Source organism: Aythya fuligula, chromosome 6 (genome assembly GCF_009819795.1).
Source record: "Aythya fuligula isolate bAytFul2 chromosome 6, bAytFul2.pri, whole genome shotgun sequence".
NCBI classification, from domain to species: domain Eukaryota; kingdom Metazoa; phylum Chordata; class Aves; order Anseriformes; family Anatidae; genus Aythya; species Aythya fuligula.
The window spans coordinates 24662273-24687289 of record NC_045564.1 but is presented as its reverse complement, the minus strand read 5'-3'; the positions used below and the strand labels follow the sequence as shown (position 1 = coordinate 24687289).

The 25017-nt window shown below is 43.4% G+C and overlaps 1 protein-coding gene across 1 annotated transcript in view; it reads left to right on the top strand.

Moving 5' to 3' along the window:
• Positions 1-25017, top strand: part of PDIA5 (protein disulfide isomerase family A member 5) — a 96693-nt gene that overhangs the window by 46596 nt on the left and 25080 nt on the right. Inside the window, exons 11-14 of the mRNA XM_032190563.1 lie at positions 1734-1870; positions 18721-18791; positions 19816-19979; positions 22460-22590. Coding sequence (XP_032046454.1) covers positions 1734-1870; positions 18721-18791; positions 19816-19979; positions 22460-22590 — 503 coding nt within the window. The remainder of the gene's footprint in view (positions 1-1733; positions 1871-18720; positions 18792-19815; positions 19980-22459; positions 22591-25017) is intronic.

Here is a 25017-nt window from a genome sequence, read left to right as displayed (position 1 = left end):
CTGTGCCCTGCTTTACTAATTCCTTGCTGAAATAGGTCATGCCGGGCTCTGCTGAACACAGCTTTCTTCTGGTGCTTTGTGACCAGCATGTCCGTGTTCATCATGCTCAAACTACTCGAACCAGCTCCCCTACCAAATTGATTGTGTCGTGGTATTTTCTGGAAAGCCTTCATCTGCCAGCATACCTGTGGATTATTGCTGTTTCGTACAGGCTTGGCAGCAAGCACAGTGATTCTCTGGGCAGCTTTGTGACACAGCCTCTGAATTGTCACAACTCTGCCTGTGCTGTGGGTCTCCTGGGCCATTTAGGTGGTAAACTCTCATGAATGGGGACTTGCCTCTCTTTCTCTTTAGGCTGCTTGGCTTCGTGCAGCTCCCACCTTTGTTTGTTTTTTACTTTGTTTATCCTACGAGCAGCATCAGAGGTGTGCATCGCAGCTTTGCACACATTGCTTAATATTCTTGGATTGGACCCATTGCTTACATCAACAGAACTTGCTATCTGAATCTGTATATCTCTGCTGATTTCTTTTTATCAAACTAGGCTTTCAGCCTAGCAGTGAGCAAAGCAGAATAAATGAATTATCATCCTTTTGCCATTCCTTGTTCCAGGCAGCTAACACAATAATACATTTTAATCAAAAATAGTAAATCTGCTTTCACCAGGGATGGGGCCACATCCAGATTTGTGCTTTGCCAAAGAATTTGGGGAATTTGGGGGGATATTTGGAACTCATTACTACACCTGGCAAGGATAAAGTAGCTTCAAAGTCTGGCTCCAAATGTTCCTGTGTTTGGGTGTACTTTATGTGAGCAGTGCTTTAATAAATAAAATGTCAGTTAGCATAGTTTAGTTCACATCTGCCAAATTCTCTTATAAATGTACATTGATAAAAGGAAAGAGCACTTGTGTAGTGGAATGATGAGCAATTGAACTGGTCCAGAGCAACTGAGGTTCAATTTCCAGATTTTCCAACGTGTCTTTGAGCAGTCTCTCTGGCTCTGAGCCATCAAAGATGGTTAAGCTCATGTGCAATCACAGGGAATTCGGTGGAGCGCGTCACTTATCTTTTAGATTAAGCATGCAGTTTGAGTAGCTTTGCTGATTTAGGCCTGTGAGCCCACTGTCACGGGAGGACATAACGATGCTTCCCCAGGTCACAGGGTTGTTGAGGGTAAAGCCATGCCATGAATTCCCTGGTAAATGCCCTGGTGTGCACTGCACACAGCTCACTCATGGTCCCGACATTGCCACTCCTCCTTTCTGTCAGCCCTATAATCAATATTCTGTTGGTATTCAAGGTGACTGGTTAGATTGGCTGTTTCTACTCACTGCTTTTTTCTTTCATTTGCAATGACTCCTGTGAACTACTAAGTGTGAGTGCTGTAAGAAAGGAAGCATCCTGCTGAGGAGGCTAAAGAGTAATAGAAAAATACATCCGATTTTTATAATGTAATAACTAAGCAGTCTGGTTATCTCTTCACTCTGTCCTCTTCTATTTCTGATCTGTCCTTGTGAGCTCCTTGTGGGTTTTTTTCTTTCTCTTCCAGTTCTGTCTGACTTTCGGCATTTATCACTTCTGAGTGGAAGAATTACTGAAGCTGTTCAGTAGGGTTAGTGTGTCAGACCCATGTGGACGTTTGCACGAAGGTGGTTCCTTGCAATCCAGCTTGCTAAAATTACTACTCAGCACCAACGAGCTGCTTTTCAGCTGTGTCTGTTTGTCTTGTAGCCCACAGGCACCTCAGCCACAGGCTCCGGAGACTCCCTGGGCAGATGAGGAAAATGTAGTTTATCACCTGACTGATGAAGACTTCGACAAGTTTATAAAAGATCATTCATCTGTGCTGGTGATGTTCCATGCACCATGTGAGTTTGCTTTTTCTATTCTGTACCCTGATCCACATGCTTGCAAACAAAACCAATGATAATTTGCTGCGTAGGTTTCGCAGAACCATAAAATCAAAGTCCAGGCTTCTCTTGTTTGCTGTGAATCTTAAACACACAGGGCATGAAATGTTTGTGAAGCTGCTGGTTTCAAGTTTAGGATAGAGGTATGCTGCTGGAAGAGGTATTTCGTAGGCTGAGTCAAAGCATAACTAAAGAGCATAATAATGCTTAAATAATCAGAGGAGTTGTCATTTTACAAGATTACCGTCAGTGTTTGGTTAGTCTTCTGTGTTATTTGCTTTCAAGCCAGAGCTCTGGTTGTTTCAGCAACTCCATTTGAGATCTGTGAGGTCATGAGCTCTTGTTCACAGCTGCAAATGCACCAATTTTAATCGGGGGTGACTCACTTTCACTCCTCTGCCACAGTTCTCTGGCAATCTAAGCGGTGATGGTCATTCAGTGTTGTGCTGAAGCATGCCAAAACATTATGTAAGTTCAGAAAGTCCCTGCGGCCTTTGATACAGAGCTGGTAGTGATACTACTTACAGCTTGGCTGAGAATGAATTGGGCTGATTTTTTTGATGATTTGAGACTTCAGCTGGAGCAGTAAAATGCAGTGGGTTGCCCTAAGGTATTTCCCTCTGCAAGCTCCTCCAGCTACATTGTCCTCCTGTATTTTGTACCCTTCAGATTAATACCTGCATCAACTAGTTTGCTTGCTAATGATGCAACATGTTACAGCTATGCAACAGGTTCTACCAATTCTTTGTATCTTCAGTTGGAGGTTCAGGCTCAGATCTGCTGTGTTGGATGATACACAGCTCGTCTCCTCTTGCTGCTGTGTTGCCAGTTGCACTTGGATGAGATGTTTGTTTTCATGGGCTTAGATTTGAAGGTTAGGGCTCTGGAGGCAGGGTACGTGCTCATAGCAGAAAAACTGAAGGTCTTGGCACAGAGGCTGCAATCCATCTTCCCGTTAAACCAGCAGGAGTTAGCACCTAAATGCTTTATTTTAAGGTCTGCTCATAAGACTCACTTGGAAAACACTGTAATGAATTTCCTTTGCCTGATGAAACATCCAGCGATTTGATCCGCGGAAGCAGGTGACTGCTGTTTTGTCGTTGTGTTCACTGGATGATTTGTAGTAATGAAAGTGGGGCCGGAGATGAATGCCTGGTGTGAGAACTAAAACACAAGTAGCAGAACTGATGAAGCCTGGTTTGCTAAGGAGTTATCCTTCGTTACCCAAATCCTTCCTTCCCCCAGCTTTCCGTGCACTCCCACTGTGCAAGCGACAGCACAGGCGGCTGCTCATCTGGAGCTGCACGCTTGCTGGCTTGGCAGGACAACAGCTGCCAGTCAGGAAGGTAACTGCTGAATTTCCCTGCTTCACCTCTCTGCGTGCAAGGGCTTGGGATAAGCATTCTCCCCATATTGCCCCAGATTTCTTTAAACATACATTATTTTATTAGTATTTGAAAGCTTTGTTGGTTTTTGAGTTTCTAAATGGGCAAAGGAATTTGATAATCTATTTGGAAGGAGGCAGAGAGAAGAAACAAAAGTTTGTCCTGTAAACCACATTCCTGTAGGAAGTCAGGATAAAAATAGATGAATATGTGCAGCTACATTCAAATTTTGTAGGAAACTCAAGTTAGTTTTAAATCTGAACATGGCTCTGTTTAATTTTTGTTTTCTAATATCCTCAAAAAGCACAGGTAATATAAAACAGATAATTTAATTGTAGGTATGACGTGACCCATTTGGAGAGGAGGAGCCCTTGCAGCTGAGTGTGTTTTGTACGGAGGGGCGTTCTGTGCTAAGGTACAGCAGTACTTTGGCAAATGCTGTTATAAAAGTAAATCAGTTCCTGAACTGGGCTGTTGCATTCTCCTGATAACGTGTTCCAGCTGCTCAGGATTGAAACAAAGAATGTTCCTTACCAAGAAACTTAATTTTAAATGTAAAGTGAATATTTAGGGCATAGATAATGTGTAATACGTTTTATTTACATTCAAGTGGTAGTGGTCTGCCTACCTGCAGAATCCAGCTTTTAAATGTGTTAAAGATCTTTGTGGTTGTAAGAATCCTCTGTGGGCAACCTCAGCACAGAGTGCGAGGCTTGCAAACCAATTAATGACAGGCAGCTATCATAAACAGTTTTCTCTGTGATTAAAAGATCTTCTCACTACTTATTAATTTTATTAATGGAGACACCTTATGAATGTAAGGAGACAAATTACTCCAGTAAAAGAAGCAGTAAAAATGGAGGACATCATTTGAAAAAAAATCAACCCTTTGTGGCTTAGGATGTGACAGTTGCTTCTAAAAATTAATAACTAATTTTATTCTTTGAAACATGAACAAAATAGACCCAGAACTCAGGATATACTTCTTTGTAACTAAGAATGAACAAGAGGATTCAACACTGGCCTGGAATTAGTAAGGACTTACAAAGCTATGTCCCTGTGCAGTGTACACGTGACTTGGAGTTTTTATAACAGGTTATAAATCTCATGTTCATGCAAAGATCTTTTACTAGAGACAGAATTATTTCAGTGATGCTTTAATTACAATTCCGCAGTCAGATGGCCGATGTATTAATACACTGTAGTATTAAAAGATGTGTGGGAAGACGGAAGCTTTTTATTCCTCCCCCGCAAGTGCTGAAGAGGCAGTTGAACCAAACGCACTCATGGTAAATACCTGTGAACTGCAAAATTAGGCACTGTGATGAATGTGGCCAGTTGGATCTCCATGCCTGTGGCTACTAATGATCACCCGTGAGGCCCACTCTATAATTATTTACAATCAGTTGCTCTCAGTAGCCCAATTAGAAGTGTTGCAGCATTTTGTGTTAAGTGCAGCCTAGTGTGTAACTAGGATCAACCAGAGCAGCTATGGGTGATTTAAACATATCAGGAGCGTCTGTAGCATGCAACTTGCACCTCTTGCTATCGGTGACCTTACACCTTTTCTGCAATAATTTAGTACAGCCACTAAATAGAAGATATGCTGCTTTGAATTGCTACTGCTGGCCCTGAAACACGTGGGTGACTGTAGGTGGGATGAGTTCATCTTGCCGTTGTTTTGCAGGTCACTAGGGACACGAAGTAGGATTTTTAACCTTCTGAAACTTCTTTGTAAAGCCCTTAAGAGGATGTTCAGCAAATCTGAATGTTTAGCATAGGTAAACAGTGACCCAGCCAGCCGAGAGTCTGAGGGCACTCCTCCGCCTTAGCCAGTGCAGACAGACTCACAGAAAGCATTGTGTTCCTTCTTACCCAGACATTCTGCTGAAATTTTGTAAATGCTGGTGGTAAGCATATTGTTAGCCTGGATACATCCAACCATCGGGACTGTGCACTCAGCATTGCCATTCATGTCACGTATAACGTGATGAAGGTGACTGGTCTTGCAGACATCTGAAGTGATTTTTCTGTGTTGCTTTTACACAGAAGAAAACTGGGCTATGAACTGGGATCTCTGACACACAGCACTATAAAAAAGGAGAGCAAACAAATGGTCTCTTCCCCTGAAGGTTTTGGAGTTGTTGCTTGGATTGGCCATGTTCCATAGCACGAGTCTCTCAGAGATGTGTCACACCAAGCAAAGGTGTAGCTATGTATGCCATCGCTAGACCAAACAAAGCTCAACCATAGCATAAATACAGGCATCTATGTAGTTTATCATAATGTTCTGTTAGCAGTGAAAATAAGGACTGCATGTCTGTTTGTGCCTCTTGCTCTCTGTGCTGATCAATTTATTTAGCTGCCCAAGATGACAGCTGGCTTCTGAGTGTCTCTAAATTTAAGCTCTACTGCCAGTCAAATGTTGCTAAATGCTTTAGTGACATAGTGGCTCACTGGGACTTAAAATGTTCCTGAACCACTTGAGTGCAAAAGAGCCCTTTTTTGCACTTTGTTTGTATTTTCATTTGTCCCCGTCAAACTGCTGAGTCAAATGCTATTTTTAGAAAAATGCTGTCCAAAATATTTGCCAAGCTAGTGCAGTTTGCAGTCTTTCAGACTGGGTTTTGTCGAAAGAATAAAAAACCGATAATTTCTCATTCTACATTTTTCCCATCGTTTTGCTCCAAAGCACGATCTCAGAGTCTTGGACAAAATAACCCTAACCAAGTCACGGATAAGTCAATTCAAATGCTACTGAGGAGAGTTTAAAGTCTTGTATTGAAATTAAAGCAAATTCAGCAGTGGGTTCTAAAAGATGTCTGCTTTTCATGCACAAGAGCAACTTTTCATTATGTTTTGTTAACACAAAGGACACTAACACTTTAAGGGCACAGCTGTTCAGGAAGCCTCGTGTACAATAAAGTCCTGGTGCTACCACGAGCTGTAGCTTCCCTGGGTACATTCAGCAAGAGCAGATCTGAGTAGTCAGTTACTGTTGCTGGTGAGTGATGGTTGGTAACCTCCCATGGTTGCTTATTTTTCCCCCCTCCCTCTCAAACCCCATTGTCCATAAAATAAAAAAAAAAAAAAAAAAAAAGGTCTGTGGTGTGGTACTGATGCCAGGGGCAAAGGAGGAGAAGAGGTTGGTTGTCCCTACTATAACTATGAACATGCATTGGTGTTTTAAAGATTTGAAGTATTAATATATTTCTCCTGCACCATTTCTTCCTTGTATGTGAGCTTATGTTCATGTTTAAACTGTCTCCTACCCAGCCCTCTTCATAGGACTTCGTCATAGACATTATATAAGGTGTAGCTGCAGTGCATAAGGTTAGGGAAAATGTCAATATTCTTAGTGGGATGTTGGAGCCATCGCTGGTTTTCTTTCTTGATAAGAAAGGCAGGCAAGGAACATGCAGGTTTTTTTCCCCTGCGCCTTTAATTTGCTCATGGAAAGTGCTTTGGTGATGCAGCTATGACATTATCTCTTCTTGCTCCCTCTTAATAGAAGGGAGGGAAAAATAAATCTTGAGACGATAAAATTCAATACAGTTTTGATGTGTTGTTGAAATGTCCGTGAAATTCCTTTCCTGTCCTCGGATATTTTCTCTCCCTTTGTAAACTAGCCTGATAAATTACACAGTTGGTGCTTTCCAAAGCCGGCTATTCATCTGTGCAAGTTTTTAATTGCACTGGGAGCTGTTTTATCAATTTAGCTTTGGAAAAACAACTTCTCCGCTTTCCTCCTCCTTCCCCGTGCATTAAAAAACAGGGTTTTAAGCCACTTTGTGGACTCATTACTAAGAATGCCAACCAATTAGCCCAATACAAGATGAAGGCCTCCAGCTTCAAACCGAAGAGTGGACTCTCCCCGATGGCACACCGCCACTGGTTTCAGTGAGTTTGGTTTTGTTTCTTCCTGCTGCATGTGGTGAGATTAGGACATGGGAGTCTATTGCTCATTTTATATTTAAAGCAAAACCAAAATGTGTGCAGAAAATCAAATCTTTTTTTTTTTTAGGCTGGGTTTTACAACTATAAATAAATAAGTCTCCCTTTCAGCCCCCCACTGGTTCCTTATGAAAGTTCGTCATGGAAGCCAGCCACCATTGCAGCTAGCGCTAATTGGTACTTCTCTTGGCAGCCTCAACAGAAAGGCCACGGGTTGAAAAGGCTGAGGAATTCATTTACTGCGTAGCCTTAAAATTAAAAATAAAAAATAGCCTTTCCAGCGCAGGTCAGCAGCAGCGTAATATTAGCAGCATGTAATAAAAAATAAGTAAATACAATCTTCTCAAGTTTTTCCATGCTAATTCATGATTCAAAGGCATGTGGGTTATCCAAATAACGACAGCGCTCAATGTGGAATAGATAGAAATATCCTTTAATTTTTATTTGACCCTGTCATATCTGACATATTAGTGAATTTTAAAATAAAATGTTGGCAGTTTTCATTGGCTACATACAGAGCTTTTGGCATCTGCCTCCAGGCGTACAGCCTCTAGGATGAAGCAAAGCAGTAGGTAAACATCTTAATTTATTGGAAATATTCTAGTGGTATCTTTCCATAAGAAGTTTCAACCTGTCTCTGTTGATGGTAATCAGTCTAGTTCAGGTGGAAAATACTTGTTCACCACTGAAGGTTTGCCTTCTGACCTCAGCCTTGGCACCAGCCGAACTGGGTGTTTCAGAAAAAAAGACAAGTGTCTGGCTGGTGTCCTCAGGGAGGAGTGTCAGGTGGTTTCCCAGGAGCAGCAATAACAGGGCCCAGGTGCATAGTTTTGATCAATCCTTGGTCAAAGATAACAACATGTGAGCTGGGCTTATTACTCGGCAAAAGTTGAGGGAAGAGCGGGCTTTGCAGAACATGGTGTAGCCCTACGAAATGGCAGGGGGTTGGAAGCCAGGAGCTTGCCAGGATGTAGGCTTCAGTCAGGAGTCTGCTTTAGTCTCCTGAAAGGTCTCTGTAAGCTTTGACAACCCAGCCTCGTGTAGGAACTCCGCTTTTTAAATTGGCCTTTCTGCACAGGCAGGGCTTTAAAAGTAATTGTGCCAGTTCTTCTGATTACAGCATTGCTGAATAAAATGAAGGCAGGCAGTTCGGTGCTATGTTAGCTGCAGGCTGAAATGATTGCTGGAACCCCGTAGTGTGTAAGGTAAGCCATGTATTTGTAACTTCAACAGATGCCATACCCAACTGATACGGCTGCATTTACTCATCTGTGGGGTGATGCACAAGCCAACACGCATGTGTCAAGGTGTGTGCTGTGGGCTTGATCCTGCTCCTGCTGGAGCCAGTGCAAAATACTCTCCTTATTTTTAGAGCAATTAAAAAAAGCTTTGAACAAGACACTTTCTGAACTGTCAGGTAGCTCATAGGCAGAGCCCAGCTGCGCTTGGCTTCTTGGTGAAGCAGCTGTCAGGATGGGAAGAAGTTGCAGTGCCCTAATCACCGAAAGGTTGAGTTGTTGTTCAAGGGCACGTGGGTGATGAATGTTGCAGTTTTAAGAGCCTGGATACCTAGGTGAAGAAAAGAGATGTGCTTAAGTTTCAGCGGAGCATTTCCTGACTCTTCCCATCCCTTAGGTGCCTACCTTTAATGTTGCTTTAATGCATTTTTAATGGCACGTATAATAAACTGTTTCCCTGGACAAGTGTAAATTGTGCCAACTTTCTGGTCGCTGAATGTATGCACTTCTTAGCTGTGTGCCTTGCTGGTAGGCTCCTGGAACAGATAAATTCTTTGAATAAAACAGGAAAATTCTTGGCTCCTGAATCCACTTCCAATGAAGTGAGTGAGTTTTGATTGTTGATTTTGGAGCATTAGGGACTGATATTCAGACCAGGGTCATCAATACTTAAGTGTGCAAGTCTACAACAGGACAGTGCTTGATACTGCGTAAATTTGGATATCACCAAAAGAAACCTTGGGATGTGTAAATAGTTCAGTCCAGTGGCCTCCCGGTGCCGTGACCTGCCTCGTTAAAGTAATTACAGCAGTGATTTTCAGTGGAGATTTTAGGCACACATTAAAACATGAGTTCTTGAAAATGCAGCAAACGAAGAAAATGAAGAACCTGACATGAATTTTTTTAATGACCATCCCACCTACGTTTCTTGAGGGATTAAAGATAAAAATCAATATGGGTTTTTAGAGGTACTTAATATAAATAGGAATATGGAAAGTATAAAAATCCTAATAACTAGGTTGTGCAGTAAAACTTGATAGGATACTTAATGAAAAGGGTGAGGACAGTAATGAGAGACTCCTTTGTCTCTTTTGTGTCAGGCTTTTGATAATGTGGCATGCAGTTCATATAAGAAAATCCTTTTTGAAGCAGTTTGTGCTCTTTGAGCAGGGTAAAGTCATAAAAAAGGATGATCCAGTGATAAAATTGATAGCCTTGGCCTGGAGATGTAAAAGTTTAGTTCTTTGACTTGCTTTGATTTGTACGATTCTGATGCATGTTGCTAAATACTGGTCCCTGTTTCCAATCTGTGAAGCGGGGATGACATTTCACCTGGCAGGGGAGTTCATGTAGCCAGCCACAGACAGACTGCGAGATGCTCCAGTACTGCAGCAGCCAAGGAATGGAAGGCAAGTTGTAACTGAGCATTGCGAAGGCTTGGGAAGCAGGGAAGAGGTAAGATAGTCTTCCACAATGCAACACCAGAAGCACAATCAGGCTTCTGGCCCCCAAGTTTAGGAAGCCTTGGCTGTGACTGGGAGAACACACGGCTGGGCCAGGATGATCACCTGCAGCCTGGTTAGCTCCTGGACTTGAAGGGAATAATAGAAATTTTCAGAATAGAAAGAGTAGCAAAACCAGACTTTTGGGGTGTTTGTGACTACTCTGCCTTTGGGCTGGGTCTTGACCTGCTCTGTGCCATGGTGCAAGGGACAGAACAAGAGGACAGGGTGTGTAGCTCGAGGAGCTTATCTCCTAGCAGCTGTGAGTATTTTGAGGGTGCTGCGCAGGAGAGTAGTAGAGGTAAAAAGAAGGGAGCTGAACTGTAGACCCATGTTTTTTGTGAACTTCATGAGATTTGTTCAAAATGCATCTCTGTATGCTAGCCTCCAATATGGAGCAATTAGGTTCTCTATTAAGGAAGGCATTTACGAAGGCTATTCCAATCAGAAAAAAAATCTTCCCGTAAATGTGTGGCAGGTGGTGTGAAGGGAACATTAGTTTCTTTGGGGATTTGCTGCCTCATTTCTCCCATTACTGCTGTCTTCCCTCTCTCCTAAAAAGTCCTTACAGTCCTACTGAGGCAACTGCAAGGGAGTAGCTACAGCTGCTGGAGAGCCAAGGGGCAGCCCAAAGGACACTCACCCCGCTCTCCCCATCTCTGGGAGCCTTGGTAGGCTTAGTTATTCATCAGAGCAGTCTCTTAAAAGACTTGGGCAGTTTTAGCTGGCCTTTTAGTCCAGTGAGAAGTCCGCATTTGTGTGTGTGGCCGGGATGAGACTGTCCTGCAAACTTAACCCCCGTGTACTCATAAGCTGTTGATGCTTTTGTGGTGAGTTCTGATAGGAGCGGAGCGTAATTTATTTTTATAGGTTTACTTTGCTCGCCTCTAATGACCAGTTAACAGCAGGAATTAGTTTTAAGAATTAAGCAGTCAGGTTTATTTCTTCTGAAATAAATTAATTTCCTTGCCTGGATGAGCTTAATATATGGTGCAGGGTTCTCATTTGGAAAGAGCCTTACAATATCTCTGCTGCTTGAATCGTTACCAGCAGAGTTTTCATTATCAAGTTTATCTTTCTAAATACTTTATGGCTTCAATTTTTATTATCCTGTGAAAGGCAGAGTAGGGAACTTACTTTAAAGGGCAAATAATGAACAGAGAAACCTACACTGGAAGATTGCTTGCCTGTCTGTCTGCTCCTTGTGCCCTTCCAGAGGGTGAGTTTGGCAAGTGGTGCTGTCTTTGAGTTATTAATAAATGAATCCAGTGCGTTGAGGTGTTATGCTGGTGGTGGAGGTGTCTTCTGGGGTCCTGCCTGCTCATGGTTAGCAAGATTTGTAGCACATTTCTGCGAAGTAAGTGACTGCATCTCAGCTGGTAACTACTTTTGCTCTGATCTTGGCCAGGAAGTGTCCGTGATATCCCTTCCTGATGCTTGCCTTCTGTAGGTGACTTCAGTAATAGCCAATGTGACCATATTTTTTTAACCCCCAACCCCTCAACCTTCAGTGCTCTGGGATATAATTACCTTTCCTAGGGAAATCTCAATTTTGCATCCAAGTGGAATAATTACGGTCTAATGGAGAAGGAATCCTTCTGGTGGCATTTTTCATAAACTCTTAACAGTTTCACCTTGAGGCAGCCATGCTGCTGTCTCCCTCTTTCATATTGCAATAGGGGAAGATTAATTTCCAACACCTACTCGGGGCAATGTTCCTCCAAGCTGATGTAGGAAGTGTAATTCACATCTCCCAGTGCCAGCTGATCCACCTTCCTTCACTTCTTTTCCCACCTAAGAGGGATGGGAGGAGGCACCACCGTCTCCCAACGCTGTTTGCTACCAGGTGCACCATGGTTTTGAGGAAGAGGCTCTATATGTGCAGCGTCATCTCCAATAGCTGGAAGCTGAAGCCAGATTTGAGATGGAAATGAGGAACCGTGCAATTTTTGTTGTTGGGCTTTTTATGTTAAATAAAGACAGTGCTGAGCTTAGAGAGCTTTCCTGAGCCATGGAAGATGGGGGTATGTTTTTCAAAGGTTAGCTTCAGGAGCCCAGCTCAGCCAGGGCTCCCTGTAGTGCTGAGAGATGACTCTGGGAGCAAGATGGAGCAGAAATCTCCTCTCCACAAATCTTTGACATAAAGAGCATTCATGTCAAAAGGAGATGTGCTCTGATGTGCTCAGAACTGAGGGTAGAAGCATGTTTTATGCAGGAGGTCGTAAGAATTGTCTTCCTCGAAGTCCCGTGGAGGCAGCCTGCGGGACCAGCGGTGTTTCAGCCTCCTCTGCTCTGAGTTCCCTCTGCCGAGGTCTGTTGCTGGCTGGAGGCAGCCCTTCTGCTGGACCTGGGAGAACAGCACCAATGCAGAAGGGATTCCTGGAGCTTGGTTAAATGCTTACCAGTTTGGTCTGGTTTATCTTAATGTAATGCAGTGAACTGATTGTCTTTTTGGAGGAAAAAACACAACAACTTGTTCTTTAACTGTCTAAAAAAATGCCATTATGAATATTCTGAGCAGTTTCGGCAATGCTGGGGGAAGTAATTATGTCAGCATGAAAAAGATGATCAAGAATTGGATTTCAAATGCTTTTACCTCTGCAACCAAGGCAATCAAATGCGGAGCTGAGGCTCAGCTCACTCCACGTGCATCCCTATGTACCAGGAAGGCGTCAGGTGGCTCACGTGGCTGATCAGGACTTTGCTGGTATCCACATGAATCTCCTGCTAGCGCTCCAGGCTGAGCTTCTATGTTTTTTTGAGTGCTGACAGCTCTGCACCGGGACATCCGTGCCTCCTGTGCGTGTTCTGCAGCACGTGCAGGAGGTGCTCCCCAGGGATGGGGTCGCTACCACCGCAGTCACGCGCTGACCGAGTTGTAGTCCCCTTGGGGCACGGCTGCGTGGGGCCAAAGAGCTGCTTCTAGGCCAGGATTTTCTTCTGTTTGTGCACAGTGGGATCAGGTTTGTGGTGGTGGCAGCGGTGGGGACAGATGCTGTGCTGCTCTCCTGTCACCGGGATGAACTGCGCAGCCCACACAGCCGAGGCGTTGGGCTGCAGCTGCAGAAATGGGGCATGACTGCACTAACCTAAACCAATGAAGTGTTTTCTTCTCATTCCATATTTCTAGTTCCTTAGAGTTTTTTCCAGGCTGACCTTTTACAGCCCCTGTACAGCCAGGAAGCTTTTGCTTGTTATCGATCCCTAAGAAAAATTATGCTTGGTCAAATCAATCTACCTTTACAAGTACGGTAACAGGGTAAGGGCAGTCTGAATTTGTGTACGCATGCATACACAGCCAGCTGGTGAAAATTAGAACTCAATGCAGTGTTAAAGATGTTGAAGCTGCTTGTGCTCATCTGTTAAGAAAGCATCAAGTATTGAATCTCTTGTCTCAAAGCATCGGGAATCTTACCTGGGAGGGCAGCACTGCTGTTCGGAAGGAGATGGATGGTTTGGAGGTGTGAAAAAATTCTCAGAGCAAGTACTGGAGAGAAAACAGAATGCATAAAATTTCTCGAGCCCCTGGTCCTTCCTAAGATGAATTTCTTGTAATAAGCAGAAATCTGGAGCTCTGCTTATGGCCTGGGTCCGAGGCAATGAGGTTTTGCGGACTGTTAGGACCATTAAGTGAACATGGCACCAGCAGGGCTTGAGATGCATACCTGTGCTTGTGGGGAGAAAAGGCTGCTTTCATCTAGGTTTGCACCCTCCCTCCCTGATGAATTTGTGGATGATTTCCCATCAGATGTCTGCAATGCAGACGGCTAAATTATGCAAGGGAATCTGCAGCTGCTGTAGTTTATGCCCTCGTGCAGTGGTAAAAGAGCTGTAAGCTGCCTCGTGTCAGGCTGTAGAGTTACTCTTATATACTGTATAAGAAATCTTTGTGTAGTAAAAACATTATGGCAGTGGAGAATAGCCTGGTGTTCTCACACAAGTGATGAGAGGGCTGGGGCTTGCGTGTCCTTGCTCTGGCTCTGAGGATTAGCATCTCCCCACCACATTCTTGCTTTTGTATGTACAGGTGTTTGGGTTCTGAGTTAAAAACAGGGTGCATGTAAGGGCTGGCTGTTCTGCTGTGTTGAGAGGTTACTGCTCCTCTGGGACTAGGAAAGGAGAAATCAAAGGGATTTCCTCTGGAGTTATTTATTTAGAGAGTGAAGGTGCATCTGAATTTTTTTTTGAGATAATTTTTCCTTGGAGGTGTCAGTAAGTCCTCCCTGAACGTAGCCTGAACTGCCGGTGACCCACCTGCAGGACACGCGTTCTGCTTCAAATTTTTTTTCTCATCAGGCCAATGGAAATGTTTTTGGTATGCGGCTATAAATGTGCGTGGAGATGGCACGATACAATAAATAGCTGGTGCACGATAACAGTACCCAAGCAGGCTGTCGATAGCAGACATTTAATGATTCTTTAAAATCTTTATTTGCAATTTAATTTGTCTCTGGGGTTCTTCATGTCAGAAATTCCTTATCCACAGTTGCCAGGATGCTGGTATTTATCTCTTGCCTGTCACGTACAATTCAGATTGTCAGACAACGTTGTGTTAAAATGAGAGGACATGACCAAAAGCACAGTGTTTATTTGTATAGCTATAATAACCCGAAACGAGCAAGCAATACATGACAGAGGCAGAGTTTTATGTTTCGAGGACAGCACTAAGACAGCATTTGCAGGAGCTTAGCTGGGGGTGCTTGGCTGCTCCTCTGCAGGCAAAACTTGGTTTTAGCAGCGGAGGTGTTTGAGTTGATTCCCTTCTGAAAATGTCTGGAGCAGCTGCGCTCAGTTGCGAGTCTCTGCTGTGATGCCAAACGGGTTGCTACAAACAAACACGTGTGCTTAGGGGAAAAAAAGGTTGCTCAGTGCACTCAGTGGCCATCCCTTTGTCGGTGTGCTGCTCACCCTTGCACATTAGCCTTGCTCTGTCCACGCTTGGCCTTTCCATCTGCGATGGACAAAGTGCTGGTGAGCGCTGTCCTCTGCCCTGCGGTGGCTTTCTGGAGGGAGCTGTGTGTGGAGACCCCAGCCCCCATCCTCCTGGGTGCAGCTGAGCTGTGGGATGGCAACTGCACTGAGGGAAGGAGCTATTTATCTGCCTGACTACGCAGTGCAAATGAGAAGATTGATTATAAATAAACTGGGAAAACAGAATTCTTGCTTCATTTAGGCAGCTCTTTTAACCAGCTAGCGAGAGCCTGGCTTGTACTGCAAGTCCTAGTGCTGATTTGTAGGCTTTGACTTGTTCGTCCTCTTGTATCACTCTTCCTTTAGTCTTACTCTGTGTGGTCTTTCCTTTTTAAGCAGCTTGGACCCTGCAGCCTGGGTCTCCTGAGGTCTCCTGTTGTGCAGGTGAAGCCAGGTGAGGTGTTTAGGGGACAGGTGAGGTGTCCAGGACCTACAGGCACCCAGGGGTGGTGTCTGCTGCAGGACGGAGGGTAACTGACTTGTACTTCCCTGTCCTCTGACAGAGCAGAAGGAGGCTGCGGGGTCCTCCTGTGCCTTCAGGTCCCTGCTGTCCCTTCAGTATTCCCACCAGCAGAGGTTCAGAAGAGGCTGCAGGGCATCCTTGTGTTGGCTCTGACTTTCCCCGTCTCACCTGGGACTGAATGAGTTCCTTCCCTCACTTCATCTCTCAGGTTTAATGTCAGCATACACTTGACACAACAGTGCATCTTTTAAGAGCACATCTGTCAAAGGTGCCCACTACAAAGCTGGGGCTTCCTTCCACAATCCCAGCTGACCTTATGCAGCATTTCGGAGCATCTGGGCTGAGGGCCCGTAGGGTTGTTATTTTCTCATTCGTTTTATGAACACAGAATCTCTAAAACTAGGGAAGTTTAACGCAGAGGGATACAGCTGCTGCGGAACAACATAATGTGGCAATCAAAAGAGAGGCAGTGACCTTGGTATTCATTTAAATGACTTTTTCATTGGCCTTGAGAATTTAATGGCAATCCTCACAGGATTATTGAAAGGTAGGATAAATAATCATAGGAGAGATGAATTGATTTGCAGCGTGTAGATCTGACTTCTGACTCGTCTCTCCCCCTCTCTGCCATGGTAGGCAGAAGCAGGCTGTGGCACGCAATAGCACAATTCTCATAAAGATGGCCAGATAAACATCGTTTATCGTGGGAGAAGCTCTTGAGATTTGTTGTCCCTGTTTCAGATTCAGTTTAACGTGCTGGCTTTTTTTCCAGGCTGACATATCATGCTGTCCTCTGCCAGGGGTAGAACAAGCATTGCATGATAAAGATTTGAGGACTTCACTTTGCATTTAAGTGCCTTTAAAGACCTGATCCTGCCTTCCCTTTATTTTAAGCATGAGTTAGCAAGCTTTATGGAAGTCTGTAGTGCTGTATCTGTGTGATGTTTGTGAAAGAACCCAGAACGCTGGCGTTTCCTAGTCTGAATATCCTTCCCCAAAATTATACTTCCATGAATTTCAGATGCTTTAGATTTATTTTTTTTATTTCCTGAGCAAAGTATGCCTAGCTCATTTCTTCTTTTCTCTGCACAGGTATGTGGAGACTCAGGTTGTTTGATGCTTTTGGTTGATCAGATCTAATATTAATAACTGGGGAATATAGTGTAGATGGTGTGTAGATACAGTATCTCGCGCACAGTGTGAAGTTTGCTCAGGCTGGAGGACACGCAGTGTAAAGCCTGCCAAGGTGAACTTACCTCTGCAGAAAAGTCTTTTTTCGAACAAATTTGAGCTAGCTAATTCAGTGAAGCTCCCAGGTATCTGAGCTGTGATTCGAGATGCCCTTTACTTAGAAGTGAAGAAGAGCACAAAACGAATAAAGTTCCTGCTCCTAAAAGGAGAAATAAATCAATTCAGGCAGGTGTCAAAGGGAACTGTCAGCCCATTCCAGAAAGCCATATGCCTGCAAGTTTTCTGTGGGTGGCAAATAAATCATATTGCCAGCCTCTTTTGTGCCTTTAACCAAGGCGAGCAGTGCTGAGACAGTAACTCTTCCTCAGCCTTTTTCAGCTCCTTCCTGAGTTCACCTCTGAAGCTCTTGCCTCAGGTTCCCAGCTCGGTCACACGTGCTCTCACTGCCATGTAAAACCAAAAAGCAAAACTTCATCCTGCAGCTGAGACCCCTTTTTGGCTGCTCCTACCACAATAAAACATTGGCTTTGCTCAAAGGAAGTATGCGAGGCTGTTAATGCAGCGATCGCTGTGCAGACAGGTAGGCAGCGGGGACTGGAGCTGGTGTTTGAGCTGGAGTTCGCCGTGGGATCAGCAGTTCGGGTGTTTGCGTAATTCTCAGGTGGGATTTGGACACTCCTCAAATCTGTCTGCCCTGAGCTGCAGTCACAACCACGGCCCTGCTATAAGCATGCCCCGCCAGCGTTTCCTGGTGCGCTTGGAGCTCTGCAGAGGCCCCTGCTTGCTCGGGGAAGTCACCCTCTGATCTGATGCCCTGTCACTTCTCGGCTGTGAGCAGTCTTTGGCTGGTTGAGTTCAGGCTCAGGTTAGTGCCTGGTGGCTTTGTCAGTCGTCCCGTTAGTGGGGATCAGAGCAGTTCTGATTTTCATCCTTGCTTGATTTTCTGTTAGACAATGATGTAAAAATAGTCCCAGCCCCTTTGTCTGTATGCCTCAGGAACTGCTGTTGCCGAAGCCGTATTGAAACAGATTGCTCGCTGGATTTTCTGTTACAACTTTCAAAAGCTCAGCAAAGTCTGGGCTTTCAAGTGCCCATTCCAGCGATAACAGCTGAAGAAAGAAAAGCAGGCTGCTGCTGCAACCAGGAGGAAAAAGCACGGTGAGGGCTTGCAGAGAAGGTTGGATTGTGGTGGGGCCAGAAAACTCAGAGCGCCTGTTGGGCCACGCAGCGAGCCTGGTTCCAGCTCTGTGTGTTTGAAATCAACGCACCAGGGCTGGGTGTTGATCCTGGCTGTTGATCCTTGGGCCAGGACTGCGGGGCAAGGAGGGGGCTGTCCCACAGCATTCCCCTGCATCACAGCAGGACCCTCACCTGGTCCCAAAAGCTCAGCTTGCCTGAAAGCAAATGGTGAAAGCGTTTTCATTTGCACCCAAATAATTTATTTTAAATCTGTTTTTCTCGTGCGCTCATTTATTTTACTTTATTGTAATGTCAGCACTCGGCAGTGAAGTAATGGCAGATCTCTCAGGAGATCTTGCACGAGCGAGAAAGCACCATTATCTTGGTTTTACAGGCCCTGCTTATGTCGAGAACATATGTGGTGGTGTAATTATGCTGATGTGATTAAATCAGTGCAAATCCTTGCTGGAGGGACACGCCGCACCGCTGTAAAGCGTAGCTTATTATCAGCGCAGTTTAGTTCAAATTACACGACTCAATTAAGCTGTGCTCGTAGAAACCTCGGCTTAAAGTCAGGAAGTCACGTGAGGGTCTGTGTCGGATTTTTACTGCAGATAAAAATTTGGAAACAGAAATGGGTGAGGCATAGCCTCACCCAAGAGCATGCTAAAATCGATGGGCTTGACAACTACTGCCCGTAGTACTTTCTGAGAGGGAAGTGAGCTGGGTGAAGATTTCTTTCTTCAAAGTGTAGAGACCACTTTGGAAAATGTCCTAAATCATTGTAAGGCTTTGCAAATAAAGTAAGTAAAATGCATACTAAATTCTAGTAAATCTCTACCACGTGGTTTTGGATTTTGGTAAGGCTGGATGGGTCAACGAATAACCATGGTGTGTACGAATTAACTGGATTTTTTTTTGGCAGGGTGTGGGCACTGTAAGAAAATGAAGCCAGAATATGAGAAGGCTGCAGAGTTTCTCCACGCAACCAGTGATGTAAGTTAATTTCCTTTATTATATCCTTCTAATAATCAGTAATAAATAACTGGAGTAATAAGTGACTTTTATCCCTACAACAAATTCAGCTGTTCTCATCCTCCCACAGGACCCTTCAAAATGTGCTTCCAAAGTACAGTCTCATCGCTAATGCATGAACCCTGCCAAAGTCTTAGAAAGAACATTCTGTCTTGAACGAAAACAAAATCGAAAAATGTTTATGTATTCTGCTGCAGGCCTTATACGTAATATGATCAAATCCAAAATGGATTTTTTTTTTGCCTTATTTAAAGGCACTGAATGTGAAGAAACACAGACTTTTATTTATGAATTAGATTTGGGGAAGAAAAAAAGGGGGTTGATCCCTCTTTCAAGCATCTTGCTTTTATGGTTGCATCATTCCATTAGCATCATCTTAAGTGCTCCATCAACATGGAGCTGGAGAGGAGAGACCTGATAATACAAGTATTAGTATTAGTGCTATTGATTCAGTCCTGCTCTCTGTACGCCATGCAAGAATAGAAGCGGGATTAATCTCCCCAAACTCTAGACATCTTCAGTAGAGACATTGAGTCCCTTTATAACTATAAAGGTGAAGGAGAGGGGGATGTGCAAAACAGGTGAATCACATCCTACAAGTGATGGTAAAAGTGGTCCATGTGTAGATGCCCGTGAGGTAGGGAAAGATGAATTTGCCTTAAAGTAAATTTGTCTTTAACAATGCCTATTTGCCTTGGGAAGAATGGACTTGTGGGAGGAAATGCCGTTTCTGGGAGCAGCTCTTAAGCATTACAAAGCATTGTCTACAGGGAATCTTCCTCAGAAAGGGGAGGAGAATGGGTAATATGCTGGTTACATTTAGTCCTTAAGATATCCTTTCCTGGTTTTGCATCGGGCCTACTGAGAACCTGAGAAAGCGGAGGCACCTAAGTCATGAGTAATTAATTTCCCCAAAGTCCACTACTTCTTGCCAAAGGTGTGGGTACGTGTTCTTATGATTTACAGTCAGTATTTTCTGTTTTAGAGTCCAGGTGTCCTTGCAGCAGTAGATGCTACCGTCAACAAGGCACTGGCAGAAAGATACCACATCTCAGGCTTTCCTACTCTGAAGTATTTTAAGGATGGAGAGGAGAAATACACCCTGCCACACCTCAGAACGAAAAAGAAGATCATCGATTGGCTCCAAAAGTAAGTTTTGAGGGTCTGAGAAAGTATTCACATTCCTGGCTGCTGTTTCCTGAAGACTGCTTTGTGAGGAAGTAAATCCTAAAACCTAGCTTTATCGGCTGCCTAAATCCCTTGCTAACAAAAACAAATTGAATTCCAGTATTCAAAGCCATACAAACGTGTATGTTAATTATGGTCTCTAATACACCAAATCCTTTATTTGCTGCGGGGTTTTTCATAGTTGTCCTGGTAATTCTTTCCCAAAATAAATATTTTTCAAATGCATGCTAAGCCTCTCTCCGGAGAAGGAATAGCAATGGCTCTGAAAAATAAACAGAACATTTGTTGTTCCCTCTTCATACTAAGCAGCAGATTTCACTATAAGTAACTAAATTTCTGTAGTTGTACTTTTCTCCTTCCAGCATTTCAGAGCCAATGCCTAGACTACCTGCTACATGGGGCTGAAAGAAAGGCACCCAGACCAACTGAAACAGCACCTTTGTCTGCGCTTCCCTGCTTTCCTTAGGTGGCGCGCTAAAATATGCAGAATTTGATGTACAATGAAAATAATTTCATTTCAAAGAAGAAAATTGCTGGTACAACTCTCTAAATATTTAGGAGTAAAATATGTATTTCTTTTAAGTACTGTAAGCCAAATATAATTTCTGCACTATTCACTGGAAAAAAAAAGCAGTGTCTGTCTTTTGTGAGGTCATTTAATCATTAAGTGCAGATGGCATGAGGAATGCAAGCTTAATTTTTCCAACTCCTGTTTGGTGGGGGGGGGAAGGGGATTGTATCTGAGTGCTTCAAACCAAGTAATAAGTTTGGCCTGTCAGCATCTTTGTCACATGTTGGGAAGTTTTATCTGTATCCTACATTTACACACAGCTCTCCCTTGGCCTCCTTGCTTACTCAGCTCCAAGTTGCTGTGTCAGTAGTGGATGTTAAATCGCTGTCCTAGTTCCACCAGCTTGCTGGGGTATTTTGAAAACTGTGTCATTTTAATTGGGTTAAACACTCAGGTTGACACGGCCTATTCGTATTGGCAGTGGAATAAGCAGGGAGGAAGAGGTGGTTCATCCTTTCCAGATCCGCCTGTGCCTCTGTAAGATTTCTGCCTACTGCCTTCGGTAGCCAGTAACACAGGGGCACAGACTTCTTGTCCCCTGGCCTAACTGCTAGATGCTCTCCCAGCTTGAAGTGCAATGGTGTAAGATGCTTGTTTGCTGACTTGAGATAAAATAGCAACAGCTCCACTGAAGCTGATGGAAATAGGGATGTATGTAGGGTGCAGGCTGGAGATAAAATTTCAGCTTGTGAAAACCTATCCCAGTGAGTGGTCTAGTTGCAGCAGCACGAGTTGCAGCTCTGTTGCCTGGTTTGTTTGTGCTGTCTGTCGTCTGTGCTGCCACACGATAGTGTTACCAGTATCTGGGTAGCTTATTCCAGGTCAGCACGAGGAGGTCTGTGTGAGATGAACTCGCACCTCTGGCTGTAACTGTAATCGATGATAGCTCACACTGACTGTGTGCGTGTGAAAATTCAGATCAGCTGCCCTAATTCTATCGCTAACAACTGGCAAATCAATACCGATGGAAAGATGATGGATATCCACCAACTGACCTTGAGAAGAACTTTAAAAATTTAGATTTTCTTCACTTAGTTTTTATGTACCTGATACAACTTAAAATGTGTCATTCAAAGTGACAGGAAAGTCTGAAAAGCTAATTTATTACCAAGGCGACATATGAAGGTCTTTATACCATGGCTCCATTCTGATGATTTTATATAAGTAATCACTATTTAAGATACAGCAGGAATGAATTTAATGAGTCTGAGAGAAGTCTGTGAGCTGGTGAATAGCAGAAGTTTTGTTAGAGGTGCTCTGGATGTGCAGGATTGCTCTGATCTAGTCAGTATGTGCAGTCATAATTGAAACCTGACATTCTCTTTATCAAGGTAAAATATTCCAGTTCAGTCACCCCCAGTCTTCCAAGTGGAATGATGCTGATTATTGCATCCTGGCTTTAATATCTGAATTCAAGAGAAGGTCATGAAATTCTTTATAGAGGTTTGTGTGATGGCAATGAAGAGTACAAAAAGGATGTTTGAATGGAAGACGCTGTCCTATATCGGTTGCCTTTTGATTCCACCTGCTTGCTGTTCTCAATTCATGCCTACGGATGACACGGTGATATTAGAAGCAATGTTCTTTTTAGCCAGATGTTGGATGTAATGTAGGAGATCTTTGTTCTGCATTCCTATTCATATGCTTCAGTGAGATCGTTTAAATTATATTTTTACTGAGTTTTAGAAATTAACGCACATTTTTGTTACCACCTGGTGTTGGAAATATTGAGCGTGTTTTCCTACTGCCCAGGCACCCTGAAGGATTGCTCCTCCTTGGTTCCCTCAGAGTACTAAGCAGGATGTGATGGCCTTTTGCATATGCTTCCAGAAACATTCTCAGACTAATCTCATTCTATTCCTTTTTCTAGTCCTGAAGCACCACCTCCACCTGAGCCTGCATGGGAAGAAAAACAGACTAGTGTTATCCATCTTGCAGGAGAAGACTTCAGGGAGTCCTTGAAGAAGAAGAAGCACACTCTTGTCATGTTCTATGCGCCATGTGAGTAAACAACACTCCATGTGCTTGAGTTTTATAAACCCTACAGTTTACGAACTCCTAAATTAATTCCTTCACTGTCCTCAGGTTTTGTGAGGGTAAAGAACTGATTCCAAATGTAACTGCATGGGGCACTATTGTATGTGTCTCTGTAAACTGGAAACAAAACAGTATGTGGTGTTTATTTAAAGAGTTACTGTGTTAATGCAGACAAAGCAGGCAGGGGAACAAAAAGAAAACAGATTTATTTTTCCTCTGCTGTATTTTATGGTCCGCATAACAAAATGTGATCTGTTATAGCAGGACAATGAGCACAGAGAGCCTGGCCCATTATTGCAGCACTTCAGTAGTGAAATTGATATAGTGGTGTAGGAGGAATCACCCCCCAGAGGAAGAGAACAAATTTTGATGGAATAAATTTTGTCCATAATAAGTCTACATTTAAATCGCTACTTAGAATATGGACATTCACCCTTCCAGGTTGTTTTGCATGCATCACACGCATGCTTTCTTTCTGAAGCACCTAACAGCATTTCTAGCAAACTTTTGAATCAGGCCCTTTGTAAGTTAGGTGAATGAAAGAAAAATGCTACACATGTACTCCTCCCCATTCATATTAGACGGCTTCTGTAGGCACATGCCATTTCTAGACACCATTTGTCTTTAGATATGCCTGTGATTCTCATGGTATTGCTGCAGCTAGCAGACTCACCTCTTCCAGCTTCCTCTATTGTCCCAGAGGCAGGCAGAGTCGGTACAGGTGATGAACTTTTAAGGGTTTGCCAAAGAGAGAAGATAGTCCTGGCACTCGGTATCAGGTAGTATTAATTTGCTTTTATTGCACAGTGACTCAGCTCTGCAGTGTGCAAGAAAAATTCTTCCCCATCAGATGGCCAGCCCTGCAATTCACATATAACCTTCAGATAAGCATTTACCAATTTGTTCCCACGGAACTGAAGGTATTTTCCAGAAAGGGAGAAAAAGCTCAGGTCCTTTATTTTGCTTTTTTTGTTAGAAAATTAGACAGGATGCTTTGGGGCTCTTGCAAAGCCCTGCTGGATGTGTGTGTGGAGAGAAGGGAGGGGTAGAATTCAGAAGGGAGATTTCTGGAAGATGGGAAAAGGAAAGGAAGAGGGACTTAATCCTCTCTCAACTCCAGTTCCTACCATCAATTGACTAGAACTTGCTCGTGTGCCGGGAATTTGTGATTCATGGATCTCAACTGGTTAAGAGTAAATTATAACTTTAAAATCAAATGATTGCATGTGAAATGGTGAGATTTAGGAGTTTGCCATCTTGGCTTTCTGTGGAAGAGAGAGCTCTTCTCTTTTATTTTTAAGTTGCTTTTCTTTAAGGCACTTAAGTTCTTAATCTTTTTTAAGTACATGTTTAGACCAAAGACAGTACGTGCAAAGAGTACATAGCTCTCAGAGCTGAAAGGACAAGACAACTCGCCTGATGGGTGAATTATGACACTGCTGTTTGCAGGCTGTGGTGAGCAAAGGTCAGCCTGTCCATGCCTGCAGGAATGGGCTGTAAAAGCAAGGTCTGCATGATGCAAGACCGGTCCTTTGAGGCTGCCTTCACACACGTTCTTCTTGCACTATTTTGGTCATGGTGCTGAATGAGAGTACCTGTAAACAAGATGGAGCAGAGTTAACTGAAGCCAATTCTAGACTTAGCGCAACCCTTAAGCCAGCATTGCTGTGGCGTTGTCAGTATGTGGGTCATGTGTAGCTTCTGATTTGGTGGACGTGTCCTCAGTAAACGTGGAAGCTGCCTGTGTGCAAAATAGAAAGCACCCACACAAATGGAGTGCAACAAGCCTGCCCTTTGGTGGGTGCAGAGGGAAGTAACAGATGAGTATTTTAAATCCATTTTCTGTGAAATAATTATTAATGCAATAGAACAGTACAAATCATTCTATTTTTCTGATTTTCTACAGTGATAATGTGCTAAATTTGATAGATTAGGTTTTGTTTACCGTTTTCTCAATCTCGAGACCTCTTGGAGCTTACATTGCCAATTAGTCTTAACTTGCTTATTTTAGTGCAGAAGGAGCCCTGCTAAAATTGCCAGGCCACATTAAATCAAATAATTTTCTTTTTCTATTCAGATCCACATCTCGGGTCACTGCCGACTCACAGTATGTTACTCCATTCACTTGTGACTCCGTGGCAGTATTTGTTACACTTACACATATGCTGGGATATTTTAAGGCTGGGGGTGTGTGTATACATGCATATATAAAGTATGTTTATATATAAATATTTATGCTAAGAAATGTATCTCTCATCTGTCATTAGAATTTAAAGCAGAAAGTTGAATATTCTAACCTTTGTAAAGCTTTAAGCTGGAGTGACAAACCTTTAGGCAAAGGCCACAGATATATATCTTACATGCAAATTAAAATGAGATCTGGCTTTTCTG